The sequence below is a fragment of the Astatotilapia calliptera genome, chromosome 12 (assembly GCF_900246225.1).
Source record: "Astatotilapia calliptera chromosome 12, fAstCal1.2, whole genome shotgun sequence".
Lineage (NCBI taxonomy): Eukaryota > Metazoa > Chordata > Actinopteri > Cichliformes > Cichlidae > Astatotilapia > Astatotilapia calliptera.
The window spans coordinates 36451956-36463769 of record NC_039313.1 but is presented as its reverse complement, the minus strand read 5'-3'; the positions used below and the strand labels follow the sequence as shown (position 1 = coordinate 36463769).

Here is an 11814-nt window from a genome sequence, read left to right as displayed (position 1 = left end):
CTTTTTTATACTTATTTAAATGTTTGTTGTGGAAAAAGTCATTCAACAGTATTTTAATTTTTTTTTTTAAATATTTCAGTAAAAATAACAACTTAAGTCTAAAATAACAGTTTAAAAAATAGAAAAAAAGTACGGCTTGATTTTATTTTAATGCCCCAACTCCACAAAACTATTTAAAAATACAGTTATTGTATCAGGACATTAAAAAACCCTTTTGGTCCTAAATATGTTTTTAAAAAACCTGTACAATTCTAAAACAACTTTGAATTTCAAAAAGATTTTTTCAAATTGAAAGTGTGACAATGACTGCAGTCAGCCTGTGAGTGCTTTTCTGTATATTAAATGGATGTCGCCACAAACAGGAACCTGAATGCTGACAAACTATTTTCTGTGCACCTTTATTAAGTCTGAAAGCAAACAAATCACAGTCTGTATGAACAGAGTTTATTAAATTATCATGTTCAGCTGAAGGACCTTTATTCTTCCAGGTTTGGTTTTCACAGCAAGCAGCACAAGTTTGAGCTCCACTGGCTGTAACAACCTGAACCTGTCCAACAGGTGAGAGATCATCCATCGAATCATAAAAATCATCAGTCAGCGCGGAGGCTTCCACGCCACGCAGCAACGTTAATAATTAAATGTTCAAATGACCACAGATTACAGGTGAAAAGCAAAAAGAAATGATTAAATCATTCATAATAAGAGAAAATGAAATCTTTTACACAGGTTCAGTATGAATGTAACCCCACTGAGGATGTCTGATTGGCTTTAAAGGGGACCGCTTCACGTTGGCCTGTGCTGACCCAAAATAACACTTAAAGCTTTTTCCACCTGGACCACCAGCTGTGCTGAGACCTTTTACCTGTTTGGGGTTTTTGGTAAAAGTACATGTATTCACCCAATTTCATGAAATTAGGGTCTTAAAGTCAGCTTAACCTGGAGAAATAAACACTTTAAATTACCAAGATGGCTGCTGAGCACCAAGAGTTTTGATTTTACAATTTTGTAATATTCATATTTAAGATGGCCAAACTTCCAAACGCATATACACCACAAACCTTTCACATCAGCTAACTTTAAGGCAGCTAGCTAACAGGAGCAGAGACTTTGCTAAATTATGAGCGAAGTCATCCCACAAACTCCAAACTGACTCTGCACCTGAAGCTAACTGCACCGTGGAGATGCCTCTAAGCTAACTTTAAGCTTTGTGAGGTGAAGCTTTGATTGCATTACAGAAATTGGATTAATTTAAGTTGTGAATCATGAAAAGCTACTCTGACAAAGTGCAGAGGTGGAAACGATAAGAACGGATCCCCTTTAAACGCTGCAGTCAGCAGCTGCCTGTAACCTGAAGCTTCAGCTGCTCTCAGCTCTTTAAATAACTGCGTCCGACTGTCTTCACTCAGGAGCTCAGCACAGACTACGGTTTATTTTTTTGGCATGAACAGTCAAATGGCACTAAGATAGCCCTGTGAGCAACACATCAACATCCTCAGCGGAGTCCTCAGTTTCTGTGCAAAAACCCTCAAAAGAGCAAAGTAAGTGAAAAAAGGCATTTAAAAATACCAACGTGGTTACACAGCACAGTGCATCCAGGCTCGTCAGCTGCAGAACGCAAGCATTTGGTTCACCGGTGGTGTAAAAATTCCTGGTTTGAATCAGACGCCCTGAATGTGGGAAGAGTTCAGCGTGATCGCTGCTCGCCCGGGACAGGAAGCGTGGACGCTCTCGGGACATTATTGCCAAGAATTTCAAGGACTTTGTTCCACCTTCAGACGCCGTCACACATTCTGTGAATGCTCAGCAGGCTACACCCAAGTTCATGTTTCTGCTCAAGTTCTGCTTCCACTGGACATAATTCATTTTTAAAACACTGGTGAAACGGGGTCTGTGTCCCCCCAGAAGAAACATGTGGATCTACAAAAAGCTTCAACCTTAACAGAAGAGCGACAGATTTAAAAAAAGCTCCACTGAGTCAGTCACACTGGTAACAATAATCAGGAATGAGTGTGTTTTCTAAAGTCTTTGAAAGAAAGAAATAAACGATGTTGGGAGGAGCTGGTAGGTACTGCTGTTCAGTTTGATCCCAGACTTGTAGTGAACATGTTCTCAGTGCAGGTCTGAACTCATCTCATTTAGTTTCAATTCTGACAGATTAATCCACTTTGCTTGTACCAAATGTGACTGCCTACGGTTCCCAGAATGCTTTGCAAGCTCAGACTCATATTTTAACTGGTGGAAATACCTGGACAGTAGAGGCATACAGAGCAGCCTCGCCTAGTGAGCGTTCGTTCCCTGCAGAGACGGCGCCATGCTGCATGACGAACTGAGACCAGAGGAGCTACGCGCTCAGACGCTGTTTGCATATCGTAGATTTACAGTTCTGTGAAGAGCGAGGGAGCGAACGCAGGGCGAGCCAGACGATAGAAACAAACCAGTGCTCAGATACATGCTCCACCCACAACTACAAACCAGCCAATCAGAGAGAGGCCCACATGGCCTGCTATACTTGCTATACTTTGTTTGAAAGGTCACATGACTAAATCAGAAAGTTTAAAAATACTTAAGCAGGCTTCGTAAAACCAACCAATCAGAAGAACTCGTGCTTTCAGGACAATCCGATTGCCTGGTTAGGTTAGAGAACAGCAGCGGCTCCAGCTTGGACCTGCTGGGTTCCTGGAGGTTCTGCAAAGTTTCTCGTCCGGTCCACCTGGGTCCATTCCACTGCGATGGCCGTGCAGTCTGGCCGGCTGGTTATCGTGGCTACAGAATTGTTCCTGGCTGTTGCTAAGGAACTAGCTCTGAGTTCGCTGGGAAGGGTTTGAAGATAAGTAGAAGGGGGGGGGGGGGTCATCCAGGTGTCGTTAGAAGACCCCTGATTGGTTAAACAGGAGGCGCGGGTGCAGGTCTTTGAGGCACCAGAGGTTGAGACGCAGCAGAAGGTTTCGGTTTTCTGTGCAAGAAAGAAGAAGAAAAAGAGTTTACATTGTGACTGGCCACTAACACCACAGCGTGCACGCTCTGTTTGAGATGATGTATCACTCCGCCACAGTTCAAACTGCTGCAGAGACACAGCTACACCAGCAGTTAGCTTCTGGGTTCACTTAGCACCTAGCCACTCTAAAGACTAGCTTATAAATGTTATCCATCTATGGCCATCTAGTGTTGCCCTATTAGGAGTAAGCTGCTGTATCCAGTTTAGGATTAGCTTAACATTAGCTAGTTTCTTTCTTTGTCCAGTTAAATTAATGCTACTGTCTGTGTGTAGTTAGTTTTAAATTCTTTACTCTTGAGTCCAGTTAGCTTTAACGTTAATATATGAATTAAGTCAGTTTGCTACTGGGTGAACAAAATGTCTTCCTCTGGCTCAGGGCTCAGTGCGACCAAATGTTTCAGTGGTGCGACTAAAAAAAAATTTGGTCGCACCGGTGCCACCAAATTGTGTTCGGGTAACAAAAAAAAAAAAAATCTCTGCAACCTTCCCTGTGGTCAACAACAGACACACATTTTGCCCGTATCGTGGACTAAACCAATCAGAGATAGTCAGGGGCGGGACCTCTCTGATTGGCCGTGGTCCAGTTGAAAGTGCAGGTGGAAGTGGGAGGTGAGTAGCTTGAATAAAGCGATATCGATTCATTAAATCCTGAATAGACTTTTAAATATAACTGTGTTTTGCCAGAAACGCCAGATTCTCAGATTAAAGCTCACAAAACTATTTCAAGAGCAGGTACACGGACTCCACACAAAGACGTAAACACAGACCCGACGCATCAGGATCAGCTTTGTCTTGTCGGCTTTCTCACCTGACGGCCCGTAGACGGACACGCCGTCGGAGCTCAGCGATTCTGATGCGTCGGCTCCGCGCTGCGTTTACGTCTTCTTGCGCTGATTCTGAGCTGCAGGTTTTGTCTCTCCAACCAAAACCCACCGAGCCAGCAGCAAAAGAAGCAGCAAACTGCGCTTCACATTTGATCAATGTCGTCATGAATTCCCTCTTTTATCAGTTTTGCTTCCACCACGATAAAAATCACACTTCATGCACAGCTCTCTCTCTCTCTCTGTACTTCAAGAACAGTTTCCCAGGATTACAGAAATCAGTGATGGTACCCAGCCCTAGTGAGCAGCCTAGGCCTGACAGAGTGGATGCAGCTGAGGGTGATAAGAAAAGATGAAAAGAACGATTGATAACTTTTTTGTTAAGTTAAGGCCTGATCCGTCTGAAATTCATAGCCAGCTCTGACACGGTGCCATCAACCTCTGAATGCTGAAAAAGCAGCAGTGTGTCCAGAAAACACATTATATGCTGCGATAAATGCCCGAGTGTCCCCTCTGCCCACGGCCTTTCAGCAGCAAACAGGTCGTCAGAGGAGCCGAGATGATGTTTAACATTTTCTACAATATTGACAAAGAGTGCCAACGCACTTTAAGCACAAGATTGATAGTTAATACTTTAGAAATGAATATTGTCTGTATGGACTGCAACTTCCCCCCCCTCAAAAAAAGTGCACATGTAAAACTGCGGTGTTAAGCGATGTGGTTGAAAAATTTGAGTTAGGCGCACCGGTGCACGCATGGCAAAAAGTTAGCCTAGAGCCCTGATCTGGCTCATATTTACATCCACTTAGCTTAAATGCAGCTTTTAAGTTTATTAAATCTAGAAGACTAGAAGACAATTTAGCTTAAAATTAAATTGCATTTTAGTAACCAGCAAGCTCACAGTTGGCTTAAAATTATTTTTAAATACAGTCGATTTGGCATTAGCCACGGGTACAGCTTTGACTTCCATTAACTGTTAAGTCCAATTGTCCAGTTCAAGTTAGCATCTAAGGCTCAGTAGCTTAAATTTAGCTTCTAAGAACCATTAGCTTAAGGCTAGCTTCTATAACTAGTTAACATCAAGTTAGATCAAATCATTTAGAAGCTAATGCAAAAAGTTGTATTTTTTGGAAACATACGCTGTAGCGTCAAATGTTTAAAAAGATACAAGTTTTAGTTTGAAAGTGAAGTTTCCACATTTCAGGTTTGACTGACAGTTTTTGTGCTCAGATTGTTTTCGGTTTGTGTTTCGGTGCATGTGGTGGTGCGCGACTTCTTACAGAGGAGGCGGTGGCGGCTTCAGAGCATGGGAAGGAGCTGTCCGGCTGGTTTCCACCACCTGAACACACACAGAGGAAGTACACCTGGGTAAACCTGCGAGTCATTGTCCCATTCAAACCCTCACACCGATCTACCTGGCCTGTCTGACTCTCCCAGTTTACCTGATGTCATTGGGTTAGTGAAAGCTGCTTTCTAGTTTCCAGCTGTGATGATTAACCTGCAGACACGCAGCACTAAGCTAACACTACATCAGCAGCAGTAGTTAGAGCGGTAATGAGAAGTAAGCAGGGTTTACCTCTTGTGGTGGCAGCAGCTGAGCGTGGTGCTTCACATGGAGAGAGAGCAGAGCGTGTTAGAGCTCATGCAGTCCATCAACACACACACACACACACACACACACACACACTAAAGTGATTAATCACACAGCTTAATCAGCTCATCAATAACCCGTGCAGACAGCCGCTTCAGTTCCAGTTAGATGCTGGTCGATGCAGATCAGCTGCTCGGTTGGTTAGTACAGTCTGTCACTGATTGTAAGCGATCAGCTGATCGTCCAGTCTGTGAGGTCATCTAACGACACAGTGATCAATAACTGTGTTTGGTGCTCTCGTGCTGAGGTGTGCTCATCACTACATCTAACTTCAGCTTCTACACTGAGGCTTACCGGGAGAGCATCATCACCGTCTCCATTCTCAGCCTCCTGATCAGCAGGGTCACAGCAGATCTGTGTCATTAGTAACATCATCATCATCATCATCATCAGCAGCAGCAGCAGGAGGCCGTGTGGGCGTGTCCACCTGAAGATTTTTAATTTTAACCTTCTGTAGACACGCCCACTCTGTAACGCTCACTGCTCACACAGAACAAACCGGGTAAAGCTGCAGGAGCGACTGCTGATGCTACAAACATCATCACACACCTGGACGGACAGGTGAGGCAGGTGTGTGTAAAACGAGGGAAAACGTAAACTCTCATGTGAACCCTAAACTTACCCCGTCTCTGACGATGTTATTGGCGTTACCCCGGGCAACAGATGGAGGTTGCGCTCTGGGAGGCGGTCTCCTGCTGTGATTGGCTGAAGCCATGCCGTCAGCCCTGAGGGAGACATGAGCGTGAGAGCAGCGCCACACGTGCAGCTAATGGTTTACAATTATATTCAGTGTCCCTAAACGCAGCACAGAGAACACGTGGTTCCTGCGGCCGTGGCGGCGTGTGTGCATGCACTCACTCATATCCCTGAGACCTCTTCCTGCGGCTCAGCCCGAGTCGCCGCAGCAGCTCGTTCCTGCGCAGGAAAACGAAGACGCCGAGAGCGAGCAGCGGGAGGACGAAGAAGAAGAGGACAAGCAGGCCGTCCCTGAGAGACGTGTCCTTATCTGGGGGAGGGGCACACACAGGAGGCGCGTTAACACGGGACGCCTGCCCTCAGGTAAGTCAGAGTTCTCCAGGTGACATACCGTTCCACGTGGGTCCGCTGTCAACGCTTCCACCGTAACCCGATAACTCGCAGGAAGGCGGAGCCCAGCCATAGTCGCAGTGGCAGTTCCTGTTGCTGTTGCACACCTGCGACACACAGACAGGTGACACCTGAGTCATGTGACTCACCTGACAGACAGGTAGGCAGGAGCACAGGCAGGCGACTCACCCCGTGTCCGTGACATTTGGTGTGCACATCGCAATCGTAGCTCAGGACGTCGGCGCTGCGGCACTCAAAGTTCACACACACCTGAGCGCCGCAGAAGAAGAAACGAGCTTTAACACCTCATTGTTCACTCCTCATCCCCTTCCCTCCTCCCTCCTCCTCACCTTGTTCTCTCCACACTTGGTCCCTTCGTTCACCATCCCGGGGTCGGGGACGTCCGACCCCAGCATGAAGTCCACGCCGTAGCATTTCCCTCCGGCGATTGGCGTGCTGATGATCGACGGCTCGATGCCAAACACCGTCTTCGCCTGAACGTTGGAGCACTGCAGTTTCCCACACATGGCGTTTCTATGGCAACAAACACGATGAGGAAAACGGAAGCGGCGACTTCGACAAGAATCGGAGGATTCAGGAGGAGGCTCGAAGACGGACTGTGGGAAAGACGCCTGAACACAGCACAGTCATGTGGGCGGGGCTTTGAAATGCACCCTGGGAGATGGAGTTTGTTCAGGTTTTCCCGGTTTGGTAGCGACACAGGTGTAGTGACGGTTTGGAGTGCACACATCACACAGCGCCACCATCAGGTCAAAGCTGGAGGTGCGTTTAACTTGCGTGGGACTTGAACTTTGTGACATCATCAGTCTCAGCTCCTCACACTGGGACGGACCCTAAGGAAGTGTGTGTGTGTGTGTGTGTGTGTTACCTGCTCTCGCACTTCTTGAAGCCGTTGTTGAGGTAGCCACAGTTGCCGAAGCGATCTCCTTTGCTGTTGACTTCTTTGAAGCAGAGCTCAGGAGCCGCCTTCGCCTCTGAGGAGGAGGAGGAGGGGCGAGAAGGGGGGGTCAGCTGCTGAGTAATGAGGGAGAGGAGAGAAGATGAAGTCGTACAGAGGTACGTACTGTCTCCAAAGATGGCCTGACACTGGCTGTCGTAGTGCTGACACTTCCCGTTGTAACAGTAGGCCTCCTGGTTCCTGCAGGACTGCCCGTTCTGAAACACACACACACACACACACACACACACACACACACACACACACACACACACAGATGTGATGAAGTACAGCTCAGCCAGCAGCTCACCTGCTCAGGTAAATGCAGCGGACCTCACCTGGATGAAGACGTCGCTCTGACACAAGGACGAGGAGCCGTTACAGAACTCAGGCAGGTCACACTCATCTGTGCTGGCGCGACACACGGTTCCCCCCGGCAGGAACTGAACGCACAAGCACACAGTTACAGAGCCCAACACGCACGCACAGTGTGTGTGTGTGTGTGTGTGTCACGAGGCTCGCTGTGTTTACCTGACAGTTGGAGCAGCACTCGCCGTACGCACACTGAGCTCCAGACTTCAGCTTACAGGTCCGATACTCACAGCAGGGGTCCTCCTCACACTCCTGCACACACACACAGACACACACGTGGTCGATCACGTGACCGGGTTTAAACAGGAAGTTTCTGTCTCTGGCGTAAAATCATTTTAAACGTTAGAAAAATCGCACAAAGACGTGAAAATGACCCACAAAGCGAAACTTTTTTGTCTTCATTTTCTGTGTGCAGGAAAACTCAACAACAGTGACACGTTAATATAAAACAGGGATGTCAAACATAAGGCCCGGGAGCCAGCTGGTCCACCGCACAGCTGTGGAACACGTGGACGGCGTAGATGTTGGACTTCCCGCTGACGAGTAGCTCGAGTTGTGTAATAAATCACTGAATCTGGGCGGGCCCTGACTGCCAGGAGCGTCGCCGCTGTTTCGGCACACGTCGTATCAAAGTGGGTCAAATCGAATGTAAGGCATGTCTAACTCATCCTCTACACATCACACCTTCTCTGAGCCACAGTCGCACTCCTCCCCGAAGTCCACCAGCCTGTTTCCACAGTAGGGGGCGCTGTAGGCCTCGTCGGGCCGCGGGACGTTCAGCAGGCACGCCCCCCCCGTCAGCAGGATCATCTTCTCAAAGTCATCGGCGCTACAGCTGCTGAAGTTCTTTGACCCTCTGCAGAGAGGAGACGCGTTAGGAGTGAGTGTGAGCGTGTGCGGGCACGTGTGAGCGTGCGGCGTAGCTCGCCGTGTGCGTCTTACGTGGCTCCAGAGTTCATGATGCAGGCGCCGGTGGGACACGTGCACTGTCGGCCGTCGTCGTGGTTCATGCCGAGGTTGTGGCCGAGCTCGTGAGCCACGATGGAGGCGAACGAGACCACGAGGTTGTTGTTGAACTGAAGGACACAGAGCACAGTTCAGTCACGTCTCACTGAAATGCACCCTGGGAGATGGAGTTCCTTCTAAAGCTGTCATTAGGATCCAGATCTTTTATTTCTCTTTTTCCCAGACGTGCGATTCAGTGAAATCGACGCCACAGACGCAGAAACAATCATTTCAATGTTTTTGGTGTGTTTCATAAAACTGAATGTATTTAGTCTGCACGCATGGTGGCGTACCGCGTTGATCCCGCCTCCGTGACTCCTGGAGCAGACAGTGGAGACGAACGCCATCCCGGCCGTCTGTCCGAAATTCTTCCTCCTGCACAGACACCATCATCATCACCATCATCATCACCTGATACACGATACAATCACATGCAGTAACAAACAAAACAGCAACAGCGTGTGTGTGTGTACTGACAGGATGAGCTGTGCTGAGTCATGGCGGCGGCGAGGAACCAGCTCCTTCTCCCTCCACTGGGTGAAGCGATTCAGGACTTCTCCAGCCGCTCCGTCGGTGCTGATCTGGTTCTGCTGAGTCCAGATCTCCAAACCAACCAGAACCACCCGGATATTCAGCTGCATGTAGATCTGCACACACACACACACACACGCACGCACGCACGCACGCACACACGCACACTCCTCTTATTTATGCTTTTATTCATTTTAACCCTTTAGCGTTCCGGTCAACCTTTGGTAGAGCACATTTTCAGGCCCTAACTGAGGCTTTCACTGACATTGACCTGCCTTGTTGAGTCTTTTCTACCAATTGGTTTTTCATCTGTAACGCCAAAAAAAAGCCACCAGGAGGCGCTGTGAGTGGAAACTGTGGGCTCTTCTTAAACCTCTCCCAAACAGGAAGTCAGAAGCAAAAAACCGTCCAACATATTTTGAGTGTTTTTGATCAAACTAAGGCAGGAAGATATAATTTTTTGATATATGACAGTGTTGATAAATCACATTAAGTGTTAGCACAGCAAGAATATGCTGAAAGAATTTCCTCAGTAAGTCAGTTTTGTAACTTTCTGAGTTAATATTAGTAAATATTGTAAAAATCAAGAATAACACAACTGATTAGCTTTTAACCAAATTACCGTAGCTGGTAAATTAATATTAGTAAGTTTTCAAAATTATAATTTGTGCTATATGGACGCTAAACAATTATATGGCTAAAAATCACATGGTCCTGTGGCATGACACTCATGATGCCATCCACCTTCAACCACAGCGTGTTTGAGGTCATGCTTTCATATGGAGCCACAAGAGCTGGCACTCCTCACCAGTATATTTCCAACAAACCAGATGAGTGGGGCTTTAAATTGTTCATCTGGCATCATCCACGACTTGCTGCTGTGTGAGGAGGATCTACATTCTTCAATGCTCCCCTGAGTGAAAGCAACAGAAGCTCCCTCTAAGGGGCCAAAGCTGTAAACAACACTTTGCAAACCTATAAAAGAACCTCGGTTCTTCACAGGTTTCTGCTTGGTCCAGAACTTGCACACCTCCTCTGGTGTCAGGTGCATTGGTACTGTATGACCAAACTGATGGCAGACAAAGACCTGATGAAGAGGGGCCATGCAGCCTGTGATTACAGGTCTGATGAAGGTCTGATTGCAATGAAATGATTTGACAACAAATGTGTCAACCTCCTAAACAAGGCCTGTGGGTTTGTGCTTCTTTCATCGGTCAAACGGTGGAGCAAAGAGTCCAACGCAAAGATCACCATCCCTGTGTATAATTAGCATATGGGAGGAATTAAACTTTCTGGTATGCTATTACACCTGTATAAGACAAGTTATAAGTTACAAGTTAACAAGCCAGCATCTCGAGCTGGCCAACCATGATCCAGCTCTCCAAGACCACAGAATCAAAGCTACACCCTAAGACCCCAACGACCAAAACCACAAGCAGATGTGCTGATTGGCACTGTTTTTATTTTGCACAGTAGCATTCAGTCAGAAGTGGCCTGGATGCAGCACATGTATTTTGTTGTTTGATGTAATGCTTTCCTTTGATGGAATGAAAACAGCAATGTTCACTGAATGCTACCATCCAATGCCCTGCATAGTTTCCATTAATATAATCAGAATTTGGCCCTTTGACTTTTTTCAGCTGTATTATCTAATGTACTTGTGTTTGCATGACATTTCATACTCTTATCATTAAGTGGCATCTCAACCGTTTGGTAGAGATCAATATTTTAAAAACTAAACTATTGATTGTGGTTATTACCCCCAAATCAATAAGAAATGCAAACAAAAAAATGTCCATTGCTTTTTCCTTGGTGAGGACATCAAAGGGTTTTAAGACATTTGTTGATTTATTCCTACTTTTAACCACACAAGAGCAAACGGGCTGAAAGGAAAGTCACTTCCTGTTGCCGTGTGACACAAAGCTAACTCAGCCGTGGAGGAAACATGTGACACTCACGCTGTCCACGAGGTTGGCGAGCAGAACCATCTCCTCCCTCACTGCCGTCGCGTTCCTGCTCATGAAGTTAAACTGGGGAGAGAGAAGCACACGGTTACACGCCGCCCGCCGCAGCAGTCCACCTCCACCCGGTGTCGTGCTCTCACCCTCTCGTTGTCAACCACCAGCAGCAGCTCCACGTAGTGCGTCTTGTGGAGGACGGCTCTCCTCACCTGGAACAGAAACACGGTTACTCTCTGAGAGCGCACGGCGGCGCTCACGCTGCTGAAGCGCCATCATCGCTGCTCGAGACGTCAATGTAAAGTCAACATAAACTGTAAAGCAATGATGGCATGACTCCAGAGCTGGAACAGGTCAAAGTTCAGGGTACAGGAAGTCAGCGTGCGCCGTGTGCGTGAGGGAAAACGCACCCGTCTGTGCTGCCCGTGAGGGATCTC

At 47.2% G+C, this 11814-nt stretch overlaps 1 protein-coding gene across 3 annotated transcripts in view; it reads right to left on the bottom strand.

Annotated features, from left to right (window-relative positions):
• Window positions 1-382: 382 nt before the first annotated feature.
• The window catches only part of adam9a (ADAM metallopeptidase domain 9a), a 25346-nt gene continuing 13914 nt past the window's right edge, over window positions 383-11814 (bottom strand). The window contains exons 6-25 of one of the 3 annotated variants that reach the window (XM_026187766.1): window positions 11788-11814; window positions 11524-11589; window positions 11378-11449; window positions 9366-9535; window positions 9182-9263; window positions 8826-8959; window positions 8568-8739; window positions 8043-8135; window positions 7850-7954; window positions 7639-7729; window positions 7443-7548; window positions 6904-7087; window positions 6743-6823; window positions 6555-6660; window positions 6326-6473; window positions 6090-6192; window positions 5762-5821; window positions 5393-5422; window positions 5097-5155; window positions 383-2953 (exon numbers count right to left, since the gene is read on the bottom strand). The exon at window positions 11788-11814 is cut by the window's right edge and continues 172 nt beyond it. In XM_026187766.1, the coding sequence (XP_026043551.1) occupies window positions 2884-2953; window positions 5097-5155; window positions 5393-5422; window positions 5762-5821; window positions 6090-6192; window positions 6326-6473; window positions 6555-6660; window positions 6743-6823; window positions 6904-7087; window positions 7443-7548; window positions 7639-7729; window positions 7850-7954; window positions 8043-8135; window positions 8568-8739; window positions 8826-8959; window positions 9182-9263; window positions 9366-9535; window positions 11378-11449; window positions 11524-11589; window positions 11788-11814 (1959 nt within the window). In that variant the 3' untranslated portion in view covers window positions 383-2883. The remainder of the gene's footprint in view (window positions 2954-5096; window positions 5156-5392; window positions 5423-5761; window positions 5822-6089; window positions 6193-6325; window positions 6474-6554; window positions 6661-6742; window positions 6824-6903; window positions 7088-7442; window positions 7549-7638; window positions 7730-7849; window positions 7955-8042; window positions 8136-8567; window positions 8740-8825; window positions 8960-9181; window positions 9264-9365; window positions 9536-11377; window positions 11450-11523; window positions 11590-11787) is intronic. The other 2 variants (XM_026187767.1, XM_026187768.1) reach the window with 2 other exon arrangements.